At 35.6% G+C, this 24,020-nt stretch overlaps 7 protein-coding genes and 1 long non-coding RNA gene across 14 annotated transcripts in view; 4 read left to right on the top strand and 4 right to left on the bottom strand.

Annotated features, from left to right (window-relative positions):
* The window catches only part of LOC104772342 (glucan endo-1,3-beta-glucosidase 8-like), a 9,920-nt gene extending 6,890 nt beyond the window's left edge, over positions 1-3,030 (top strand). Inside the window, exons 3-4 of the mRNA XM_010496971.2 lie at positions 2,137-2,252; positions 2,925-3,030. Of these exons, the coding sequence (XP_010495273.2) occupies positions 2,137-2,252; positions 2,925-2,982 (174 nt within the window). The 3' untranslated portion in view covers positions 2,983-3,030. The remainder of the gene's footprint in view (positions 1-2,136; positions 2,253-2,924) is intronic.
* LOC104772341 (ADP-glucose phosphorylase) lies at positions 7-917 on the bottom strand (the record flags this gene model as incomplete). Its single annotated transcript, XM_019242376.1, has 2 exons — positions 290-917; positions 7-195 (listed from the first exon to the last, which is right to left on the bottom strand). Coding segments are annotated over exons 1-2 (687 nt in total), but the record flags the coding sequence as incomplete, so codon positions are not given.
* On the top strand, positions 2,296-6,795 carry LOC104770147 (casein kinase 1-like protein HD16). The gene is made up of 17 exons (XM_010494518.2): positions 2,296-2,441; positions 2,925-3,350; positions 3,438-3,563; positions 3,661-3,734; positions 3,833-3,902; positions 3,991-4,046; positions 4,127-4,198; positions 4,335-4,429; positions 4,576-4,642; positions 4,728-4,857; positions 4,959-5,177; positions 5,269-5,399; positions 5,481-5,655; positions 5,733-5,823; positions 5,923-6,080; positions 6,185-6,373; positions 6,471-6,795. Exons 2-17 carry the CDS (start codon positions 2,985-2,987, stop codon positions 6,528-6,530), a joined length of 2,079 nt encoding a protein of 692 aa, XP_010492820.1. The 5' UTR covers positions 2,296-2,441; positions 2,925-2,984; the 3' UTR covers positions 6,531-6,795.
* Positions 7,119-9,901, top strand: LOC104772340. Its single transcript, XM_010496969.1, has 2 exons — positions 7,119-8,864; positions 8,927-9,901. The coding sequence occupies exons 1-2, from the start codon at positions 7,119-7,121 to the stop codon at positions 9,899-9,901; spliced, it is 2,721 nt and encodes a 906-aa protein (XP_010495271.1).
* Positions 10,149-11,410, top strand: LOC104770146 (H/ACA ribonucleoprotein complex subunit 1-like protein 2). The gene is made up of 4 exons (XM_010494517.2): positions 10,149-10,379; positions 10,621-10,769; positions 10,869-10,984; positions 11,111-11,410. The coding sequence occupies exons 1-4, from the start codon at positions 10,232-10,234 to the stop codon at positions 11,280-11,282; spliced, it is 585 nt and encodes a 194-aa protein (XP_010492819.1). The 5' UTR covers positions 10,149-10,231; the 3' UTR covers positions 11,283-11,410.
* LOC104770145 (glutamate dehydrogenase 1-like) lies at positions 11,411-14,001 on the bottom strand. 2 transcript variants are annotated; one of them, XM_010494516.2, is made up of 10 exons: positions 13,893-14,001; positions 13,597-13,795; positions 13,223-13,336; positions 12,889-13,110; positions 12,724-12,798; positions 12,522-12,638; positions 12,186-12,436; positions 12,027-12,102; positions 11,869-11,955; positions 11,411-11,786 (listed from the first exon to the last, which is right to left on the bottom strand). In XM_010494516.2, the coding sequence occupies exons 2-10, from the start codon at positions 13,702-13,704 to the stop codon at positions 11,601-11,603; spliced, it is 1,236 nt and encodes a 411-aa protein (XP_010492818.1). In that variant the 5' UTR covers positions 13,705-13,795; positions 13,893-14,001; the 3' UTR covers positions 11,411-11,600. The 2 variants fall into 2 exon arrangements, with proteins under 2 accessions (XP_010492818.1, XP_010492817.1); XM_010494515.2 differs by lacking the exon at positions 13,893-14,001 and having other exon boundaries at positions 13,597-13,846.
* LOC104770144 lies at positions 17,757-20,104 on the bottom strand. Of its 6 annotated transcripts, none has more exons than XR_764494.2 (6): positions 19,925-20,104; positions 19,661-19,839; positions 19,475-19,554; positions 18,582-19,372; positions 18,417-18,488; positions 17,757-18,124 (listed from the first exon to the last, which is right to left on the bottom strand). It is a non-coding gene; the product is annotated as an uncharacterized LOC104770144 (long non-coding RNA). The 6 variants fall into 6 exon arrangements; XR_764495.2 differs by having other exon boundaries at positions 17,757-18,003; XR_764491.2 differs by having other exon boundaries at positions 17,757-18,488; positions 19,925-20,103.
* Positions 21,988-23,145, bottom strand: LOC104772339 (F-box protein At5g18160-like). Its single transcript, XM_010496968.1, has one exon. It carries the CDS (start codon positions 23,143-23,145, stop codon positions 21,988-21,990), a length of 1,158 nt encoding a protein of 385 aa, XP_010495270.1.

Below are 24,020 nucleotides of genomic sequence, written 5' to 3'. Positions count from 1 at the left end.
AAAATGAGACGACTCATCAATCACAAAGTGTTTTGATTTAGCTTCACAGAGACAACATTTCCCAGTCTCGTTGAAATATTCCTTAGTACCATCAAGGCGTGAAGAAACTGTTGGAGGAACAACTGGTAAAGCCATAATCTGACTGTGGGAGTGACTCATTGATGCTCCAGCTGACGCACCATGGTTCTTGAATACCTTTTTTACAAATGTAAGCAACCCAAAAGACACTTAGCACAAAAGCATTGATAATACATTGATGGAATCGATCTATGGAAACTAGTTTCTTTACCTGAATGTAATTGATGGGATCATGTTGAGTGATCTGTTGGATCCTCTTCTTATACGAGATCAAGACATCGCCGATACAAACCGGATCTAAATCGGAGAGCTCGATCGAGTGAACAGGAGATTCGATTACCACGTCATGGAATCCAAATCCGGGTATAGTCCGAGTCGTAGCCGTCTCGGGAAGCGTCGATTGGGTCTCGAGATTCCTGCTTAGAGCCGGGTACAGGTTCTCGATGACCCGGAGTTTCCAATTCGGGTCATGATCCGGCACACGAAATATCTCCGGAGCACACTCTTGCTCACGGCCGATGCAAAAGGGGCACGAGGTAGGTTTGGGGTTAGGGTTGTTGGGAGATTTGGATTTGAAATCGGTCGGTCTCTTGGCTCTGGCGGGAGAGAATATTACCCAGCGGTTAGTCACCGGATCTTTCCTGAGCTCAGGAGACTGAGTCTCGACCGATTCGCCGCCGCGATTTGGGGTGTGACTCGGTGACGTCATTTTTCTCTTTCTGTTGTGTGATCTGTAGCGTCGACACTTGTGCGATTTCGTTACCGTTGGCGTTGGACGGAAATTTAGGAATGGGTGATCCCGGTTTAATTAAACCGGAACCAATGGTTTTAAGGACGAATTCAAACCTAATAATGGTTTCGAAGATATTCCAAATCGGATTTATCGGTGCAATCCAAAGCGAACGCCGAACCGAACTCGTATATTCGGTTAAGGCGTGTTTGGCAGAAAATGACACATATAATCGGTAAATTCAAAAATTGAAAATTAAATCAAAAACTATCAGATTGAAAATTAAAAATTTAATCGGTAATACAAAACAGTTGAAACAACTATAATTCAAAAACTATCATATAAGTCGAAAACAAAAATATCTAGTCAGTAATACAAACGAAACAAATATCAATTCATAATTATCATATTTTTAGTTACTATGGCATACAAATCTAATCCATCATACAAAACGGTCGAAACAAATATGGATCCAAAACTATCAGATTTTTTAATTACTATCACATAGAAAACTAATCCATAATACAAAACGGTCAAAATAAATAATCAAACCAAAACTATCAGATTTTTTTAGTTATTATCGCATAAGTCCAAAAACAAAATATTTGAGCCCTAAAACAAAACGGTCAAAGAAAATATCGATCAAATGTATCAAAATAGTTAACAACGATAAAACATAATAATAATATGGTAGTATATACCTATGTATATATTTTTCCCTAATCAGTAATCAAAACGTTTATCATCTTTTAGTTCTTTACTGCTGCGGTAAGAGCGGTTACCGACCAAACCCTAGATAAATAAAATAAAACTATGATACCTAAACTGCCAAGATTATTTTTACATACACACTAATCGTCAATTTGTAACTTTTGCACAAGACATAAAGGATGTGGTTTATTACACTTAAGGACCCTAACACGTGCGCTTTACTGGATACACAACATACAAACTACACATACGTACGAAACATTTTTTTAAATTCATACGCACTTGTAAAAAATTAATACTAGTATATATTAATAAATTTAAAAAATCATGCGAGGAAACCGAAGTAAGCAGCAATATTAAGACCATTAAACATTCGAGAAAGACCAAGAAGTACACAAAAGCTTTTTTAGTGTTTCTCAAATTTATAAACTTTATTCAAAAAAATTTTAAATCAATGAAAGGTAAAATAAATAAATATCTTTACCAAATATTTGCCAGAATTTTTCATTTTTTTTTTTTTCTTTTTGTTTCTAAAGTTGATCAATCCATCCAAGAAAACTAAAAAAAAATTGGACCCAAAAAAAAAAAAATAAAAAAATTCTTCCCCAAATCTGCACCTCCTCTCATCTTCTTCTTCTTCATTGTCTCTTCATCTCCAACTTTTTCCAATCTTCATTATAAAAAGCCTAAAACCAAAACCTGAAGCTTTTCTCTCTCTCATCATCTCTATAAGGTGTGCTTCTTCTTCACAGCTACAAAAAAGTTCTCACATTTAAAATCGCCCTAGTTTTTGAGAAAGCCGTCGGTTTTCTCATTCTCTGAAATTTCCGAAAAGGAGATCTGAAAGTTTCAATTTTTTTTTTCTTTTTTTCTGGATCGGTTTTCTCGTCTTCCATAGTCCGATCATCCTTCCTTCTGAAAGGTTAATCCTAAATCCTTCATCTGGTATGATTTTCTATTTGGTGGTTCCGGGTTGTTGTGTGTTTTTTTTTTATGTTTTGTCTGGAAAGATCTTGTCTTTCTTTAGGATGATGATCGAGTTTATTCAAAACTGTCGCTTGGTTTACACTGATTCTTTTGAATCTATGTTTGTATGTTTCTGTGAAGATGAGAATCATCACCTGCTGTTTTTGTATTTTGATGTATTCGCCATCCTGTAACAGTAATGATGATTTTGATACTCTTGAGCCAAAGTTGATGACTTTATTGTGTTTGTGATTTTGATTGTTTTCTCTGTTTGATTGGAAACTGCTTCTGTGTAAGGATGGCAATTGATTTGTTTGATGGGAAGACAATGCTCCGAGTTGCAAAGCCACTGTTTCTTTTAATCTATTTAGATTTGTGTCCTCTCATTTTGATTTCAATTAAATACTTACATTCTCTGCTACCTCTGTTTGTGTTGCAGGTTAGCTAAAGAAGGTATACCGAAAGAACAATCTTTTCTTACTCTTTGTATGGAGTAAGAATGCCAGAGTTAAGAAGTGGAGCACGTAGATTGAGACAACCTAGCCCTCAGGTGATTGATCAGGCCGAAAACATTGAACTCCCTCCTCAGCCTGTAACAAGGAGAAGAGGTGGTGGTAGAGGAAGGGGAAACGCTGCAGCAAAAGCCCCTGCACCTCCTAGACCAACTGGTGCTGCCGGTAGGGGTAGAGGCATCAGGTTAATAGATTTAGAGGCTGAACCTATTGAGGTTCGTCCAGCAGTAGGTGAACCTGCTTTTAATCAAGTTGAAGGGGTAGCTGATAAGGATATCGCTATGGAAGGTGGTAGCGCAGAGAAGGTAGTTGGTGTTGAAGAAGATTCCAGCACAGCTCCAGTCCCTGAAAGGGTATAACTTTATGCTGATCTTATGACATTTAAGTACTAGGCTTTTTGTTTGAGAGGGTATTGATTTTGATTTCATATGTTTGTGTAGGTACAAGTTGGAAATTCTCCTGTTTATAAGACTGAGAGGAAACTCGGTAAAGGAGGCTTTGGGCAAGTATTTGTTGGTAGAAGGGTGAGTGGTGGAAGTGATAGGATTGGGGCAGATGCAATTGAGGTATGTTGTAGTGAAGCTTACTGAAGTGAAGATTCATGATGATTATAGACAAAGGAAGTCATATCGTAACAAAAATTCTTGTGTAATTCTTTTTCAGGTGGCTTTGAAATTTGAGCACCGCAATAGCAAAGGCTGCAACTTTGGCCCACCTTACGAGTGGCAAGTGTACAAGTAAGACTTGAATGCATTTTATCTGAATTTTTCTGCCAAGTTTCTCTGATGAAATTTATGTCATCTCATTTGTTTCTTTTTTTCCTCTTGTTGTAAAGTACGCTTAATGGTTGCTATGGAGTTCCTGCGGTACATCACAAGGGTCGTCAAGGAGATTTTTACATTCTTGTATGTAATATAGTATGAGCTTTATTAAATTTACTTTGAGATTGATTGAGTTATTATGTATTGAGTAACGTTTTAATAAATATTTCAGGTCATGGACATGCTTGGTCCGAGTCTGTGGGATGTTTGGAATTCTTCGGGGCAATCGTAAGCAATCTTCTTTTTTCACCACACTTTGATCTGTTTGCAAGATTTTTCGTATGATTCATTTTCATAACATGTTGCAGGATGTCTCCGAACATGGTAGCCTGCATTGCTGTTGAGTCCATATCTATTCTTGAGAAACTTCATATGAAAGGGTAAGTTAAAATATATTTTTGGTAACTTCTTGACTAATAGTTTCATTCATTTCGTGGAGGTAATTACAATTTACTGTCACAATTTTCTTTTATTGACCTGATTGTCATGCTATGTTCAATCCCCCTGTCAAATTAGGTTTGTCCATGGAGATGTGAAGCCCGAAAACTTTTTACTCGGTCAGCCGGGGACAGCAGATGAGAAAAAACTCTACCTTATTGATCTTGGTCTTGGTGAGTTTGTTATTATATGTTTACACAAACTTTAAACATTAGTACTAGTTTCTCCTCTTCTGTGTCTACAACGTTTATGGGATATTTATATTGGTTCTCTTATTTGATATTTGCATTATTGCTCACATAATCTTCTTTTGTTTCAGCATCTAGATGGAAAGATACGCACTCCGGCCAGCATGTAGAATATGATCAAAGACCTGATGTGTTCAGGTATGTTCATTACTGTATGTTTCTGTTATTCTTTCTATATAAATGTTTCATATTTTCTTACATGGTTATTATGTTTCACATGCAGGGGAACAATAAGGTATGCAAGTGTTCATGCACATCTAGGCCGTACTGGAAGTCGGAGAGATGATCTAGAGTCATTGGCTTATACTTTAATTTTCCTCTTGAAGGGAAGACTGCCATGGCAAGGATATCAGGTCTGTTTATGTTTCACTACTTGCCCTTACAACTATATCTGATTCGTTTTCTTCATTATGTCTGTCAATTTTTATGTAATATCGTTTACTGTCTTTTGCAGGGTGACAATAAGAGCTTTCTTGTTTGCAAGAAAAAGATGTCAACTTCTCCTGAACTAATGTGCTGTTTTTCTCCACCACCGTTTAAGTTGTTCCTCGAGGCAGTTACTAATATGAAGTTTGACGAAGAGCCCAACTATGCAAAGCTTATAACCATTTTTGATTCTCTTATTGAACCATGTGCTCTATCTAGACCAATTAGAATTGATGGGGCTCTTAAGGTTGCTGGCTATTTCCCCCCTTCTTATGCTTCATTATTCAACTATTATAAATATTTCTGAAAAGGCTGATTTTGCTTCTTTTGGTACATAGGTTGGACAAAAACGAGGAAGATTACTTCTTAATTTGGAAGAGGATGAACAGCCAAAGAAGAAAATCAGAATTGGCAGTCCTGCTTGTCAGTGGATCTCCGTCTATAATGCTCGTCGTCCAATGAAACAGAGGTAAAATTTGCATAGACACTTGAAAATTTTCAAAAACCTTTGTTCATCAAATTTCTCACTAATGTCATTTTCTTCGTGTAGATATCACTACAACGTTGCAGACACAAGGCTGCACCAACATGTTCAGAAAGGTAACGAGGATGGCCTTTTAATTAGCTGTGTAGCATCAGCAGCTAATCTCTGGGCCCTCATAATGGATGCTGGGACTGGATTCACCTCTCAAGTTTATGAATTGTCAACGGTCTTCCTTCACAAGGTAATAATAATTGCTGGAAGCAATTAGGAATCAATCAATTTTGCAGTAACTCACCATTTGTGTTTTTATTTTTGCAGGACTGGATTATGGAACAGTGGGAAAAAAACTACTATATCAGTTCCATAGCTGGTTCAGATAACGGGAGCTCATTAGTTATCATGTCAAAAGGTTGGTTTTAATGGTAGTTATGTCACAGTTAACTATAACAGTGTCATACTTATAAGATGAAGGGTTCTTTACTTATTTCTACTCGTTTCAAATTGGTAGGTACTTCTTATACTCAGCAATCTTACAAAGTCAGCGACTCATTTCCTTTCAAGTGGATAAATAAGAAATGGAAAGAAGATTTTCATGTAACCTCCATGACAACTGCTGGGAACCGTTGGGGTGTGGTAATGTCGAGGAACTCGGGCTACTCTGATCAGGTATGTTTCCATCTCTTAACCTTAAAAGCATTTTTTACATTTTCCCTATACAACATGGTGACATCTCCCTTAATAATAATCTTGTTTGGTTATTGCGTGAAAAGGTCGTGGAGCTCGACTTTTTGTACCCAAGTGATGGGATACATAGGAGGTGGGAAAGTGGGTATAGGATAACATCAATGGCAGCAACTGCAGACCAAGCAGCTTTTATATTAAGTGTACCAAAACGTAAAATGATGGATGAAACTCAAGAGACTCTTCGCACCACCGCCTTTCCAAGCACTCACGTTAAGGTGTGTTTCTTTAGTTTTGAACAAAAAGTTGGATTTATATGGTTTGTTTCCGTATAACTGAAATTAGAACTTACACGGTGTTGGTTGTGAATTTCAGGAGAAATGGGCGAAAAATCTGTACATTGCATCAATATGCTTTGGGAGGACAGTGTGCTGAGAGAGAGATACTTAGCATCAGTCATATGGTCTGTTGCAAAGAGGGGGAAAAAGAGACTTTTGGAACATAAAGATCATAGTACACAATCAAAAAAAGGTGAAACCAGACGCAACCTGTTTGTTGAATGTAATGAAATGGATGCGTCTACGTATGTATGTAGAAGTAATGAAAAAAGATAGAAACGAAGGTAACGGAGAAAATTGAATTAGTAATAGAAAGTTTTGAAGGCTTTTTTTAAGCCTTCAAGTGTGCTTTTTTCTCTTTTCTTTTGGTTATCCTTTGCGACTTTGCGTTGTTTCATGCGTCTAATAAGTGAAATGTGTGAGAGAAAGCCAAACCAAACTTAAACCAACACAACCATAAATAAATGGGAAAATAATTTCTAATTAATTATATATATGTCACTCAAATCCCTTTTAATCCTTGTTCTCGACATCCACACCTGTTGATACGCAATCAATGCTTGATGGTTTTGTTCCCAGAGTTACGGAGGACATGAATCAAGCTCTCTTGGGTTCAGTCTCAAAAGAGGAAGTGAAGAATGCAATATTCTCAATCAAACATTAAAGCTCGCCTGGAGTAGATGGTATGACTGGTCTATTCTTCCAGCAGTACTCGGATATAGTTGGAGAGCAGGTGACAAGTGAGGTAACCAATTTCTTTGTCAATGGAGTATTCCCTAAAGAATGGAATTTCACACAGTTATGTCTCATCCCCAAAAAGCTAAACTCACCTCTTATGAGTGACTTGAGACATATAAGCCTGTGTTCGGTTCTATACAAGGTGGTAGCAAAGATCCTAATGGCCAGACTACAGCCTCTCAATCAATCAGCCTTCACAGTTATGTCCCCAAATCAATCAGCCTTCATCCCTGAAAGGTTGATTTCAGACAACATTCTTATTGCTCATGAAGCTGTCCACGGTCTGCGTACTCACAAGGAGATTTCAAAGAACTTCATGGCAGTAAAAACAGATATGTCAAAGGCATATGACAGAATGGAATGGAGTTTTCTGGAAGCTATTCTTTTGGCCCTGGGATTTCATAGGAAGTGGGTGGATATGGTCATGTTTTGTGTTACAACAGTCACGTACACGGTGCTTATAAATGGACAGCCTTTTGGATTAATAAACCCGCAAAGAGGTATTAGACAGGGAGATCCTCTCTCCCCTGCCTTATTTGTTCTTTGTGCGGAGGGTCTAACTCACCTCCTAAACAAAGCTGAAGCTGCGGGTCAAATTAATGGGATTCAGTTTTCACCTCAAGGACCTTCGATCCATCATCCTCTGTTTGTAGACGATAGCTTGTTTCTGATAAAAGCATCGGTGGAACAAGCTTCAACTCTGAAAGGAATTTTATCTGAGTATGGTGATGTCACAGGTCAAATGATCAACTTTGAAAAGTCCTCTATTACTTTTGGGAGCAAAGTTGAGGATGGTATCAGGAATCAGATCCAAGTGAAGCTGGGGATTGTTAAAGAAGGTGGAGCAAGCAAATATCTGGGATTACCAGAATGTTTTAGTTGTTCAAAAATAGACATGCTGGCCTATATCCATGATAACATGAAAAGCAGAATGTCTGGTTGGTTTGCCCGATCTCTCTCACAAGGAGGGAAAGAAATTCTTCTGAAAGCAGTGGCTATGGCGATGCCTATATTTGCAATGTCGTGTTTCAAGCTCCCCAAGAAGACTTGTGAAAATCTGACCTCTGCTATGTCGGCTTTCTGGTGGGATTCCATTGAGGACAAAAGGAAAATGCACTGGATTGGTTGGGACAAGTTATGCCTACCTAAACACCTAGGAGGACTGGGGTTTAAAGATATCCAAATCTTTAATCAAGCTCTTTTGGCAAAACAAGCTTCCAGGATTTTGCAGGATGATAATAGTCTGTTTGCTCTTTTCTTTAAAAGTAGATACTTTGAAGAGGGTGATTTCTTAAGTTCAGACCTTGGAGAGAGACCATCCTATGCATGGAGAAGCATCCTCCACGGGAGAGATCTGCTAAAAAGAGGGCTTAGACAAATGATTGGTGATGGGGAGTCTGTTATGGTTTGGTCCTCTCGATGGATATTGGATGGTGTTATGCGAGCACCATTAATGAAGAATATTATCTTCAATCTGGACTTAAAAGTGAAAGACTTAATTGATGTGGAATCTCACTCTTGGGATCGTACCAAACTGCATTACCACTTCTATCCTAGAGATGTAGAGCTGATCTGCAAGTTCAAGCCAGTTCCTCGATCAAATGACTTCTTCATATGGGAACACACAAAAAGTGGGGTATATTCAGTAAAATCAGGTTATTGGGCTGCCTATGAAAGCGAGAAAATTGATCTGGTAACAGAGGCCTCAATGCAACCGTCCATCCTCCATATAAAAGATCAGTTATGGAAATGCAGTACAGAGCCCAAGATCAAAACATTTATGTGGAAAGCTGTTTCGGGGGCATTCCGGTAGCTGATAAAATGATTGACAGAGGTTTGAAAACCGATTCAAGATGTCAAAGATGTGGGATGGAAGGAGAATCAGCAAAGCATGTTCTTTTCACATGCTCGGTTGCTAGACAAATTTGGGCACTATATGGCTATCCGAATCCGCTTAATGGATTTGATTCTGAATCCTTGTATCAGAATTTGTATTACTTGATCCTTGTGAGCAAAGATAGCAAAGTGCAGGTTGAGATAAGGAAAGCCTTCCCTTGGATTTTATGGCAATTATGGAAAAACAGAAACTTGTTTAGTATTGAAGGCAAAAGATTTAGAGCGCCTGTGACAATCTCAAAAATCAGAGAAAATGTCCAGGAATGGTTTCATGCTCAATCTTTGAAGGAACGGGAGGCAGAAGCTGCGAGCCATAACCTAACTCAGGTTAAAAAGCACTGGTCTCCTCCCCCCTTTGGATGGCTAAAATGTAACTTGGCTTCATCTTGGGATAAAGAATTCAATGTTAGTGGAGCAGCATGGGTTTTGAGGAATGAAACTGGTGAAGTTTTATTACATAGCAGAAAGTCTTTTGCTATGATTCATTCTAAAATGGATGCTTGCCTTCAAAGCTGGCTTTGGTCTATAGAGAGTATGATTAGCCACAATCTTGGGAAGATCATATTCGCTTCAGAAGACTTAGAGTTAGTTGGAGCTCTTCAGCGGCCAAAAGCTTGGCCTTTCTTTTTGTTTTATTCCAGGTCCTTGGAAGCAGCCTTGGGTAATGTTCTGGAATGTAAAGTTTTTTTGGAAGACAGGAACTCAAATCTTGGCGCTCATCTTATAGCAAAGAGTGTAACAAGAGAGGATCGCCGTCAATCTTATGTAGCAACTGGCTTTCCGTGTTGGCTTCAAAAGATTTTTGTAGATGATATGGCTAGAATCGTAGGTTAGATTTAGCCTGGTAGCTGGGTTGATTGCCCTTGATCCTTTTTTGTAACCTTTTATTATTATTATCAATTAATATAATCTTTCAGTAAAAAAAAAAAAAATCCTTTTAATAATTAATTAATTTATTGACTAATTAACTAAAAAAAAAATTGTATTATTTTCGTTCAATTGCTGAAAACCCTAATACGTATACGTACATTCACAACTTTTTTATTATTATATATACTTTTGTATAAAAAAGCTACTTATTGAACACTCCAATTGCTTCCGTCGCTACAAACCCTAAAAAACTTCTGAGGAACAGAGCGCTGTTAAGAAGAAACAGAACCAAAGATGAGACCACCACGCGGCGGCGGGAATTTTAGGGGAAGGGGAGGAAGAGACGGCGGCGGACGTGGACGTTTTGGTGGCGGCGGCGGACGTGGCGGAGGACGCTTTGGTGGTGGTTATCGTGACGAAGGACCTCCCAGCGAAGTCGTTGGTTCGTTCTCTAAACCTTCTTTGACGATTCTCATACTTGCTTTACCGATCAAGCTTTGAAATTAATGAGTGTTTTGTTGCTGAATTCTGAGTATAATTCCCTTGATAAATTGGTTCTTCTTATTAGGATTTTGTTAGATTAATCTTTAGAGTTTAGGTTTTGTGACAGTTTAAATTCAAAGGAACAAACTTGTGGAATTGTCAATCGTTATGAATAAAGTTTTGTTTCTTTGGTTATACAGAAGTTGCAACTTTTCTACATGCTTGTGAGGGAGATGCTGTGACCAAGCTAACAAATCCGAAAATCCCACATTTCAATGCCCCAATCTACCTACAAAACATGACACAGATTGGGAGAGTTGATGAAATCTTTGGTCCCATTAATGAATCTGTACGTGTTATCTCTCTCTCTCTCTCCATCTGTTGCTTTCTTCTTTTTTACTGCCCTGCTCTCTGATATCTAAAGCATTGGTTCTTTACTTTTTTCCAGCTGTTTACTATCAAAATGATGGAAGGTATTGTAGCTACCTCTTATAATCAAGGCGACAAGTTCTTCATTAACCCTGAGAAGCTTTTACATCTATCAAGATTCCTTCCTCAACCAAAGTAAGCTACACTTCCTAAAAAGATAGCTTCTTTCTGACATTTACACTTGTTGAGTTATCAGTTTCTTAGGTCCCTTTTAAGTAGTAGAACAAACTTTGTTGAACTCTTGTTCTGTACTTGTTGCAGGGGGCAATCAGGAGGTGCTCCCCGTGGTAGAGGAGCTCCCCGTGGAAGAGGTGCTCCCCGTGGTAGAGGTGCCCCCCGTGGTAGAGGCAATTTCGGAGGTGCACCCCGTGGTAGAGGGTTTCCACCAAGAGGTGGTTTTCGTGGAGCCTTCAGAGGCCGAGGGAGAGGGTAGATTCATATTCTATATAGCCTTATGTAACTCCTCCTTACTATCTTGGATCATAAAAATGCTTATTTAACAACCATAATGATGGTAATCGTTTTTCAGATTCTAGTTTTTGATACTTAGCTTTATGAAAAGAGTGAAAGAAAAGTTCATTAATCATATGATTTCAAGGTTTTATTACATACAGAAAGCATCATCTGGTTATATAACACACAGATCTGTTAACTCAAGAAGACCTCTAAGTCAAAGTAGGTTTAGAAAATAAAAACATGAAAAGGTTGGCTCGTTTTATTAAGGAGGAGATTCATAAAGAACAGAGTATCTTTAAGCTCCCCAGCCTCTGAGAATGGTAGCCTGAGCCACACGATTAACACCGAGAGTAAAAGCTCCCATCCGGAGATCGCAGGAGTGAGTTTTGCACATCTCTTTCAAGTCCTTGAAAGAGCGAGTCATGTAAGTCTTTAGCTCATCGTTCACCTTCTCTTCTTCCCACATAAACCCTTGTATGTTCTGCACATTACCAATACCAGCAAAACCACTTGATCAACTATCGACTTGGTCTGTCCAAGGTTAGTAGTTTAGAGACTCATACCTGAACCCATTCGAAGTAACTGACAGTGACTCCTCCAGAGTTTGCGTATATGTCTGGGAGAATAACCACACCTTTCTTACTCAATATCTGCAATACAAGTGTCTCCATTACAGATTTGAATTGAGAATTTGCGAAGTAAAAATATAGGGAAATCAAACCTCATCGGCGTCTGGATCAGTTGGATGATTAGCAGCTTCTATGATGAACTTTGCTTTAATCTCATTCGCATTCTCCCTTCAACCAAAACACAATTAATATAAGTTTTAGAGAAACTTTAAAACAAAATGTAAGTTTGTGTAGCAAAAAAAAGCTTGAACCTGTTGATGACACCACCAAGTGCTGCAGGGACGAGGATATCACAATCCTCGAGCAGTATGACATTTGGATCTATTGGATCTGCACCATCAAACCCTTTGACACCTCTGTGTACTTTTGTATACTCGAGCAAGGCCGGGATATCAATACCGTCCTTGCTCTTGATTGCTCCAGTAATGTCACTCACCGCAACTATCTTCCCACCCTTTTCACTTATCAGCTTCGCCGCCCAAGAACCCACGTTACCAAACCCCTAAATAGCCAACAGTTTAACCCGATTGAGAAAAAGTCTCTCTGGTTCCGCGAGAAACATAAAGAAAGATTTTTTAAAACTTCACCTGGATGACAAAACGCTGCCCTGATATGCTCTTGCCGTGGTCGTTAAGCAAAGCTTCGGTTCCAAACATCACTCCTCTTCCAGTAGCAGCGTCTCTCCCTAGCGAACCACCAAGATCCTGGCTCATAACCATCATTTTACCACTCAGGTAACGTCTTATAACAGTGATTAGCAACACAATAATTGTAACTACTGTTACTTACAATGGGCTTTCCAGTCACAACTGCAGGCGAGTAACCATGAAACTTAGAGTACTCATCAAGAATCCAAGCCATTGTCTACAAATTTACCACCAAGGTAAAAAAAATTAAAGATGATGACTCAAGAAGAACAATAACTTAATGGAAACGTTTTGAAGAGAGTTAAACCTGAGGACCAGTGCCCATATCAGGAGCTGGAACATCAGTATGAATCCCAATAAGATCATGAATCTTCTGAGTGAAAACTCGAGTCAACCGCTCGAGCTCGGAGATACTGAGCTTGCTTGGATCACAACCAATCCCTCCTTTGGCTCCTCCGTAAGGAATCTTAGCCACTGCTGTTTTCCAAGTCATGAGCTGAGCCAATGCGTTCACTTCATCCGGGTCAACCTTTTCAATTAAAGAATAATAACACAATAACCGGTTTAGCATCTCGTACCAAGAACCGAAATTGAATTCTGGTTTGGAAGAGAAAATTTACAAAAGTGAAAAAGTCAAAAACCTCGGGATGATATCTGATTCCACCTTTCATGGGACCTCTAGCATTGTCGTGTTGCACTCTGAACCCAACGAATGATGCTAATGTCCCATCGTCTTTCGGTATGGTACATTCCACCTGCCAAAAAATATTTACAAAACCGGTTGATTAAAATTGATTCTTCCGGTTATCTAATTCAGTAACCGGATCAGGGTTGTAATTGGATCAGAAATTAGCGGGTCGGGTTACGAAATGCCCCGAAACATTCAAAAATCAATTTTTTTTCATTAAAATCCGCCGGCCAAGAATCAACTCCGGCCGCCGGAAAAGGCCGCAAAATCAGCCGATCAAGGTTAATTAGTTTAAAAGAAAGGAGTGAAAAAATAAATTATGAGAACCTTAATTTCACGGAAGGGGATAAGAAGACTTTTCTCGAGCTTAGAATCCAAACCAAGAAGCCTTGAAGCTAACTTGAAGTTCCTGTTTGTTGCTGCTAAAGCATTCATCGCTTCCTTCTTCTTCTTTCTTCTTGTTTCTCTCTCTGTGTGTAGACTTTTACTTCGAATGAGCTTTGATCAGAGCGCTGTAATAAAACGACTGTTGAAAAGAGAAGATTGGTGTCAGTGTTTGTTGTTAAGTCAGTGTGTATTTATTTATACACTTTAATAGACTAATAGGGTGTGTGTGTCTATACATAACATGCACGTGATCGATGCTTGGGTAAGATTCAGTGGAGGGTGGAGCTGATTTTAAGTATGTAGGAGCTGATTGAGGCAGTTTCAAAAATCCAAGAGACGATAATTAATGGGATTAGAGGTTACATTTGGTCATTAAATTTCTTTTAAAAGTATGAAGAAAGATATACTTTTTGATAAATTTAGGCAAACACCCTTTAAGATAACTGAAGCGTTTTTTCCCCTTTTTTCAAAGACAACAAAAAATAACTAATTGATATATATACCTCTTAAGAGTTTTTAGATTTTAGATTTAATTAGACTAATGTTGGGATCAACTAGACTAATTTCTTTGGACACTCATCATCATTAATGTTTTGAGTTCATATTACTGTTGGACTAGGTAGTAACCCGTGCTACAGCACGGGACAAAATATTTTCATATAAATGACTAAAAAATATATTAATCCAAGTGCTACAGCACATGTGTAAATTAAAAAATTAAACCTAATCATGTTTAATTTGTAATGAAAAACGTCCTGTCACATCCCCTTACATCCCAACCCATCCCATCTCATTCTGTCTCATCTCATCTAGTCTCGTCTCGTATTCATCAGAATTTTTTGTCATACGTTCGTTATCTTGTATATAAAATATTTAGACAGTTTTTACAAAAAGAGATTGGGTAAGTTTTATAGACGAAATACCAGAGTTCTCTGTTGAATATTTTTTTATTATTTTAGTTGAAATTAAAAATTATAATTTTCAAAAATTATATTTAGATGGAATACCAAAGTTCCCCGTTTCAGTTTACGTATACTATTTCTTAATAAATACCATAAATAAATTGGGTTTTTTCAAAATTTAATTATTGTTTCTTAAAGTATATGTACTTAATTAGTAAATTAAATTACATAAAAAATACTGGTAAAACATATATTCGGTCAAATAATAAACCATTTTAGGTCGTAAAATTTTAATTGTATAATATCAATATTTTCCATAAAAATTAGGTTTCCACACTTTTACGGTGTTTTGTCAATATTTTGGTGTATATATAGAACAGTGCAACTCGTACTGAAAGTAAACATGATCTTCATCAACTGGAAGATATATATTTTTTTGCATTCCATCCATAATAATCACAGTCTGTGTTTGTTGAAAATATTAAAGGAATTTGGTTACGGGTGTTAAATCTTGTATAATCTCATCCCATCCCGTCCTAATCCATTCTGTTATAATTCTTATGTCCCATAACCATTTTCTTTTAAATAATTATCCATATAATAATGTTATTAATAAATTTTGGCTAAAAACTTTATACGAAATACATGTATTCTCCATTTGAATGTTTAATTTATATAGTTAGTAGAAATTGTAATTCTCATAAATTCTCAAATATTTTCAAAAATATCTAAAATTCTCAAATTACCCGTCTCAAAGTAATTATTTACATGTCACAGAGTCAACATTTTTTTTGTAAATCGTTTAAGTACCATTTTTTCTATTATACAAATTACTCATTTATGTCTCATATCCACTACTTCTCATCGTAATGCCATAAATAGATTGGACTTTTAATTATAATTTAATTTACATTCTGTTATATAATTATGTGCAGAAACATTAAGATAATTCTGGTGATATTAAGAGTATATTTAAAAACTAAATAAATCTTATGATTAAATATTTTCAATCGTCTTTTAATTAGATTTTGGTTGAAATTATATAGTCTTTTTCAATTGTAAGAGAAAATACATCACATCTTATCATGTCTTGTCTCGCCGCATCTCTTATTATAGTTTTATTTTTTTTAGTATGTAATATAGTGATTATTTTTGTGTTGATCATTGTCATTTCCCTTTTTCATATTAGGACATGTGGTTGACATATAAGCATGTTCAAATCAGTGTTCTAATATCGGTGTTAATTAACAGGGTAAATAATTTTCCAATAATATATTTCTTTTAAAAAAAAACATTGAATGGCTTAATTCATAAGTGGAATACTAACATTTCAGTAAAAGTTTTACTATCTATATTTTATGTGATAGACAGAAAAAGATAGGAAAATTAACTTATGTAAGGACAACTCTCTGTTTTAACATTTTTTTAAAAAAAATGTCAAGATTAAAATTTTGGAATTCTAGTGAAGTTATATAGCCAAAGCAATTGTCATTTTGGTAATGAAAAATTCATTGTCACTTGTTGAGTAGTAACCCGTGCTACAGCACGGGACAAAATATTCAGGTGTTGACTAAGAATTATATTAATCCAGGTGTTGTAGCAAAGATGCGTTATTTTAATGTGATTGTTTTTTAAATAAACCTAAACGTATTTACTTTGGAACAGGAAATACGTCTTGTCCTGTCCAATCTCCTCACATCACAACTCATCCTCTCTCGTCTCATCTCATCCCGTCTCGTCTAGTCCTGTCTCGTCTCGTATCAATCATAATTTTTTGTCTAATGTTCGTTTTTAAAAAAATTATTAATCGTTACACAATGTTTACTAAAAGAGATGGGGTAATAATAAAAATGGGATACCAGAGTTCTTCGTTGAATATATTTTTATTTAGTAAGTTGAAATTATCAAAAAATTATAATTTTCAAAAACTATATAACTGTTTTCAAAAATACCAAAATTTTAAAATTGCTTGTTCCAAAATAGTTAGTTATATGTTCCATAGTCAATCCGTATCAAAATTAGTGAAAACTTGACATTTGAATTTTATCTACTTATATTTTTTAATTTCCTATTTTTATCTAAAATTTAAGACCTTTTTTTTTACTCTAATTTAAGACCTTTTTTAAAAAAAAAATTGTTCAATATATTGGTTCTCATTATGTGAATTACCCGTTTCAGTTTACATATTATTTCTCGTCTTAATACCATAAATAGAATGAACCTCTTCTCAAATTTTAGTTATTATTTTTTGAAAAGTATATGTATTTAATTAGTTAATTAAATTACTCAAAAACACACTGGTATAACATATATTCAGTCAAATAATAAACCTTTTTAGGTTGTAAAATTTTAATTCTATAATATTAGAATTTTCCATAAAAATTACTTGGCCACTCTTTTACGGTGTTTTGTCAATATTTTAGTGTATATGTAGAATACCGCTACTCATACCAAAAATAAACATGATCATCATCTTCATCACCTCGAAAATATTTTTTTTTTTGCAATCCATCCGTAATAATCAAGCAAAGCCCGCTTTTATTGAAAATGTTAAAATAAGTTTTTTAATGGGATGTTAAATCTCGTCCAGTCCAGTCTCATCCCATCTCGTCTCGATCCATCCCGTTAGAAATTTTATATTCCATTAATGTTTTTATTTAAATAATTACATAGTAGACAACATAAATTGTAAAATTTAATGTTTTTTTAATGGTTGAACAGTATAATTTTAATCTTAATAAAAATTATTTAATAAATTTGTTTATATACTTTAATTGACATATCTTATTAACATTTTAAACATTGATATATTAAAATCAAAGATTTATATAGTTATTTGTTTAAATAATTGTAAGTTCAGTTTTAACGTATTAAAGTGATAAAATAATTAACCCGTTCTACAAACATTTATATAAAAATAATACCATAGAGCCAGATCATTAACGATTTTCCATTAAAGGTCGTCCAAGCCGGTTTCTCAGTAAATTGACGGATTAAATTTAAAAGACCGGGTTAACTTGCCTGTTCCATTAAAGGTTTTGTTTGTCTACATATTCTTATAATTCTCTCTGTTAAAGCTACTTCTTAGGTCGTCCAAACCGGTTTCTCAGGAAATTGTCGACAAAAGACACATGATCATAAATGATTTTCCCATATCAAAAAGTCTTGGTTTCACAAATTAATTCGAGTACAAAAACATTATAACAACATTAACCATATAGAATCCCACTTTCAACAAAATATGGATCAAAATTCAATTTTGATAACTGGATCACACAAAATATAAAATATCATTAATGATTTCCAAAATAATTTAACAGAGAGAATGAGTATAATGGAAAAAAACAAAAACGAAACTTGTCTTTTTGCTAGCAGCTTACAGCTCCACATATTCGACCATTGACATATTTCTTGTAAATTTCCCCAGTTCATAACCTGGAGAACCCTGCATCGTTGAAGTCTGCTAAGAAGATATAATGTAACAATTATGTCGAGTTCCTCATTTAGTCATTTTGAAAAGCATTTATGGGACATAAAATTTCATCTGCAAACATGAATCATCAAGCCTGCAAAGAAAACCTGCATTTTCTCAAACCTGAACCTGCATCTTATAAAGCCAAATTAATTCACAAAAACCTACAATTTGTAACATAGACAAACGAAACCTGCAATCTATATAATAACTTAGACAAACCAAACATGCAACTTAGATAATCAAAATCTGCAAATTAATTAACCGAACCCTACAAAATAATTAACTAAAACCTGCAAACTTACACAACAAAAAGGTAAGAAACCAGAAATATTAACAATGGTTCAGGAAAAAGGTAACAAAAAGAATTTAATAGTAATACGTACCTCAAAGAAAATGGTGAGGAGTGGTGGTATGTGTATCCCGATTTCTTCTCCAACCCGGAGGACTCTGCATTGCTGAAGTTACAGAAGTAAATCAGTACCTTTCAAAGATTGAAGATAAGAGAAATATCACATCAAGATTTTGGGATTTGGTTAAAGAGTTCAAACCTTAAGAGGATGAGCTAGATGGACTGCAAATCGTTTCATGGAATTAGATGCACTCTCGAGAATTGTTGTCCCACTTGTGTCAAGTTCCTCATCATGTTTCCTAGCATTTCGTAAACGCATCTAAAGCAAATCAAATTTCAACTGTAAACGTGAATCATCAAGCCTGTAAACCAAACAAAATTATATTTCAAAATAAACCTACAACTTAGAAACAGAACCTGCAACTGATACAACCAAACTCTGCAAATTAATTTACCAAAACATGCAATATACAACTTAGACAAACCGAATCATCACCAATATCATAAGGATCTGTTTACTTATAAGTATCGGTTTTTCAAATCTAAAACCATTCAAGGATGTATAAATATACAGATAGTGAACCATCACCAATCCCTACTATTAAAAGAAAAATGTTTTATAAAACTAACCTTAGTGAATTAAGTTCAACGTGTACTAAGGTCAAGAAGAAGATTATACTTGAAAGTAAGAAAACGGAGTAAAATATGGACTAATAATAGCTTGCATACAGATTCACCTAAATAAAACCATTGCATATGAAATCAGTCCAACGTGTGATAAAAAAAATCATTGCCCATGAATATGCAAAAACTGAAAAGAAAAAAAAACATGGCGAATTAAATGACATAGAAGAGGGAGAGATTTATAGAAGCGTAATTAGGCTTAGGCTGAGGGTTGGACTCATGTTCGGAGTCGATATCTTCTTCTTCTTCTTCAAATTGATCACCGAATCATCTTCACCTCTCTTCTTATAAGTCACCTCTCTAATCCTAGAGACAAAAAGTCCCTTAAGTTAGGTTAAACCTCAACGTTTGTTCTATAAGTGGTAGAATATATATTTTATAAATTTGGCTTAAAGAAATGAAATTAACCTTTTCACATCCAGAGCTTGATAATATTGAAATGTTTCATATTCTAAGGAAATCCTCTGCACCTTCCATGGCCAAAAAAACTACATGTCATACATGTAAACATTTATGAAACTCTCTATTGCCTTAAGTAATTTAGTTCAGAATTAATCTTCTGCATAAACATAATCTTTAATAACGGTATATTACCTCTTGCGAGCATGAAACCATAAATTGACGGCGGCGACAGAGCAAGGCTTACTTGACCGGAGAGATGAATCACGCATGTTTCTGAGGTTGAGTTATTGCGAATTAATGAGACTGAGGTTATCATCTCAAAATCGTGATGATGATCAGACAAACACAAAATCATTATACAAATCAAGATTCTGAAACAAAATTCCAATTAAACTTGGAATTTACTCATAAAACATAGACTTAAAATGTAAATTTAGTTAAAAGAGAAACAAAAACCTTAGCCATGAAATCTTGCCGTCTTCTCTTCCTCTACATGACTACATCTCTTCGACTTTGTCGACAAAAAGAAAAAAAAAATCCATTTGGGAGAGACGGCGAGAGAGGAGAGGCTAAAGAAAAAAGTTTTGTGTAAGTGATTGACGGCGACAAAGAGTATAGAGAGAGAAACACCTTTTTAGGTTTTTTAAATCGACGGACACGATAAAAATGAATCAACGGTCACGATTAAATAAAAGGATCCAAATTCTTAAAATGGGTCGTTTAGGATCCGCGTGTTTATCCGTTTAGAGGGGTGTGAAATTTCGTTGTTACCCTCTAAAAAAATCGAATATTTGGTCATAACTCTAATGGCATACCCTTGTAATTTCTTACAAAACGAAGGTTTAGTCCATAAACTTTGTTTCAAAATAATAGTAGGGATGTCGACATATTTGGGGTGTCAATGAAATGTTTTTCCGAAAATGTAATAAACAGTTTGGGAAAACTAAACATTTGTGCTATGTATTGTCAGGAAATAATTGAGCCGAATTAAGAACGAACATTCATAAAACGTTACATGTTATTAATTACTATATGGCATCTCATGCTATTTTATATATATATATATATATATATATATATATATATATATATATTCCTAAGTGAAATTAGTGGGGAATGTAACACATAATACTAATAATCTTTTGATTTGGATAGAGAGATATCGTTGCATAGTCATCTTCGCATTAAATCGTAATTTCTTTGATTTTTCTTAATTGGTGTATGTTGTTGACTTGTAAACAATCTTATCCACTATGTTTCTCTTTGTCATCGCAATTGGCAATTAATATGCGTCCAAAACACACATGTACGGATTCAACATATTTAAAATTAAAACTTTCGTTAAAGTTTATAACTATAGTATAATTGAGAGTGTATTAATTACTACATTTTGCGACCCATATGCCACCCATGAATGATTATTTATAAATCAAAAACTAATATCCTTGTTCTGCTTCTTCTAGAGGCTATTGACCATTTCAAGAGATGGATCTTATCTTAATTTGTGTGGTATGAAAATTGATCTAATTGTGTTTTTTCTTGTCAGTGTTGGATTGATGTTGTATTCGTGGTGAAGTCACACCGTTTGAGACTAGGTTGTTGAAAGAGAAGGAAACAAAAAGACAAAGGCATGTGTATTTGACCTACGCAGCCTATAATAGTAGCTTAGGCCTTCATCTCTTACACGTATCGTGATATAGGAAAAGGAGAGTGAAGCTGACGTGGAGATTTAAGAAGATTTGATTGGAGGAAAAAGAGTAAATGACGTGATGTTCGTTGGCAATTGAGGAAACTGAAGAATAAAGAGTAGGAAGAGTTCGTTTGTGAAGAATATGTGAAAATCTGAGAATTGTAATTCTTTTTCTTTCTAGTTTTGCTGGTGTGTGTTCCTCATTGTTAGATTGAGATCCTTCTATGGATTCTAACATGAGAAGTTGAATCTGCGTTTTATGAACGCCAATTCAAATATATTGTTTGATTCTGTTCTTAATCGATAGATTTGTGGTTTAACTGTATTATATCGAAGAATCTCTAGTTTGCTTATGAATGTTCTACATATCATCAACTAAAACTTAAATGCCATTGTTTCTAACTTCCAACTTCCAAGAGACTGAGTCGTTTGCATAAATATATATATGCCATCGTCTGCAGAACCCGGCCCACACTTGTTGTGGTATATTCAAAACTAAAGTAATGATCAATTTATGACAAAGCCCTTCCATTGGAATGGATAAAGTTCTCAAGAAAATAAAAATATATAGTATAAATTAGATGTCATTCTACAGACAGAACAGAAGATTCTTTGCTGCTATCTTAACACATGTTACAGACTCTGCCTCTATATCCATAGAGTGTTTATAAATTATATAGTAAAGTCTCTCACATACTTGAAACATATAGAAATTATCAAATCATGGCAAAATACCCCAATGGGATCAATCAACCAAATTTACAAGAAATATCTAAAGAAATCACTTCATAAATTTATTGTCATTCCATTTAAAAAGATGAGAGCTCTCTTACAATGAGATGAAACTCTCAATGTGATTTGGTAAAACATACAAGTCATTGACAAGATCAAATCCAAGTCTATCAGGTTGCCAAATCTCGTTACCTGAAATTCCAGCAAACTTAGTTTCTCTTATACTGTCTTTCTTCGGATCAAAATACACAACACAGAACGATCCATTCAAACTCATTCCCGTATAAATAAGCTCACCAGCATCAGTAACACCCTTCAGATCCAAAGACTTGAATCTTTTGTTAGCAGGAAGACTGAAAAGAAACTGTTTACACGACCAATATTTTCCATTCTCTGCATCCTCCAAACTCCATACTTCAACAACAGAGCCAATGGAACTTATCAAAGCCAACCTTCCCTCATAAGATACCATGAGAAAACGAACGTAATCACGCATGGGAAACTCGATCAAACCGAAACTTTCAGACCTCAGATCAAAGCTCACTAAAGCATGCCTATAAGGCATGCAAATAGCTTTATAGTAGATAACTCCATTAATGCATCTCCCACTGTCTTTAGCAGGCCAGTGGATAGGGCTGCCTTTGGTTATTACTCTCCATGATTCTCGAGCTCCTAATGTAAGAACTTGAGTGTTGCATCCTCTGACAATGCACAGTGCTTTGTATTTCCCTTCAATCGGTTCATACCCTAAAAACCCTCCTACGTAGTATCCGTCTCCGGTGCCTTGAGGTTCAGGTAAAGTGAAGAATTGTTTCATGGTAGGGTTCCAAATCTCGAGCCTTTTAGAACCTTCTAAGCAAATCAAACCGTGAACAGAATCAAAACGACGGACGAAACCAATCTTTGGGGTTGTGATTTGACAATCTTCCACATGAGAATAAGTATCCTTGTGTTGCGGAGACGAGAAAACGATCAGCTTGTCGTGTTTTCGGAAGACTAGTAGCACACTCGGTGGTGATGTCTTCTTGGACCGAGCATTGATGAACTCTGGTGTGGTGGTGATGAACGACCATAGCTTACAGACAGAGCGACATCTCACGATTGATTTCGCAGGAAGTCTTAAGAGTATCTCGACGGTTATGTGGAGAGGAATCGAGTTAGCAACTGACTGAGATTTGTGATTACGATGTGAGGATCTTGTCTTCGATATAGATGAAGATTGTGTTGTTCTCTGCTTCTCTTCTTGTTCGTCCATGGCCAATTGCTCCAAAATCTTACTTTCTTTAAACTCTCTAATTTGTTCGTTCGTCTTCTTTGAACGTTTATTTGCTCTTCCGTCTGCTACATTCAAGCGTTATATAAATCAGGTAAATTTGAGAAAAAGGCAAAAACAAATTAAGTAAATTGGTAATAATACATATTAGTATAAGTTTCATGATTTCTATTTTTTTTGTCTTTTTATAATTTACCAGCTTCAGTAAACACCCTTCAGTTTCCATTTTTTTTTTGTAAGGAGGATGAGGTAAGCGAACGTGTTTATATGCATCCCCCCAAAAGTCAATTGCTTCAGAGTCAAACTTGTGATCTCCAAGAACAGAATCTCACATGTTTCTAACAGATGCTACAAGGTTCTTTTCTTGATGTTTTTGTAATGCTACTTCTTTGTCCTACTCTCAAAACTAAAAGAACGAGTTCTGTTTCTGATTGCCAAATCTTTCTATACTAAAACAGCTTATGTTAGTAATTATAAAAAAATATTAGCGTGGTGGTGAGTGATAATAGTTTGATGAAACAGTAAATTTATTCATTGTATTTATTTCAAGATCATAAGGTTACACATCAAGGTTTCTACATAAAAACCTGACGTAGTCATTAGGCAAGGAAATCTGAAAACACAAGTAGCTTGAACGGAATAATTAAAGAAAGGAGGGTATCCGGGAAAGAGAAGTAAGAAACAAGCATCACTAAGATGTTCCACCACATTGCAACATTCTTTAGTGAGACCATTGAATTGATCCTTGAGCCCATTTTTCACCACTTCAAAACATCCTTTTACGTTATTTATCGAAGACAAACATTTATCATACGGCTGAGCTTCCGATGGTCGGAAAATCAAAGTAGAGATCAGAG

This window comes from Camelina sativa, chromosome 20, assembly GCF_000633955.1.
Source record: "Camelina sativa cultivar DH55 chromosome 20, Cs, whole genome shotgun sequence".
Classification (NCBI taxonomy): domain Eukaryota; kingdom Viridiplantae; phylum Streptophyta; class Magnoliopsida; order Brassicales; family Brassicaceae; genus Camelina; species Camelina sativa.
The sequence above is the reverse complement of the archived record's forward strand: the minus strand, read 5'-3'. Positions and strand labels throughout refer to the sequence as shown.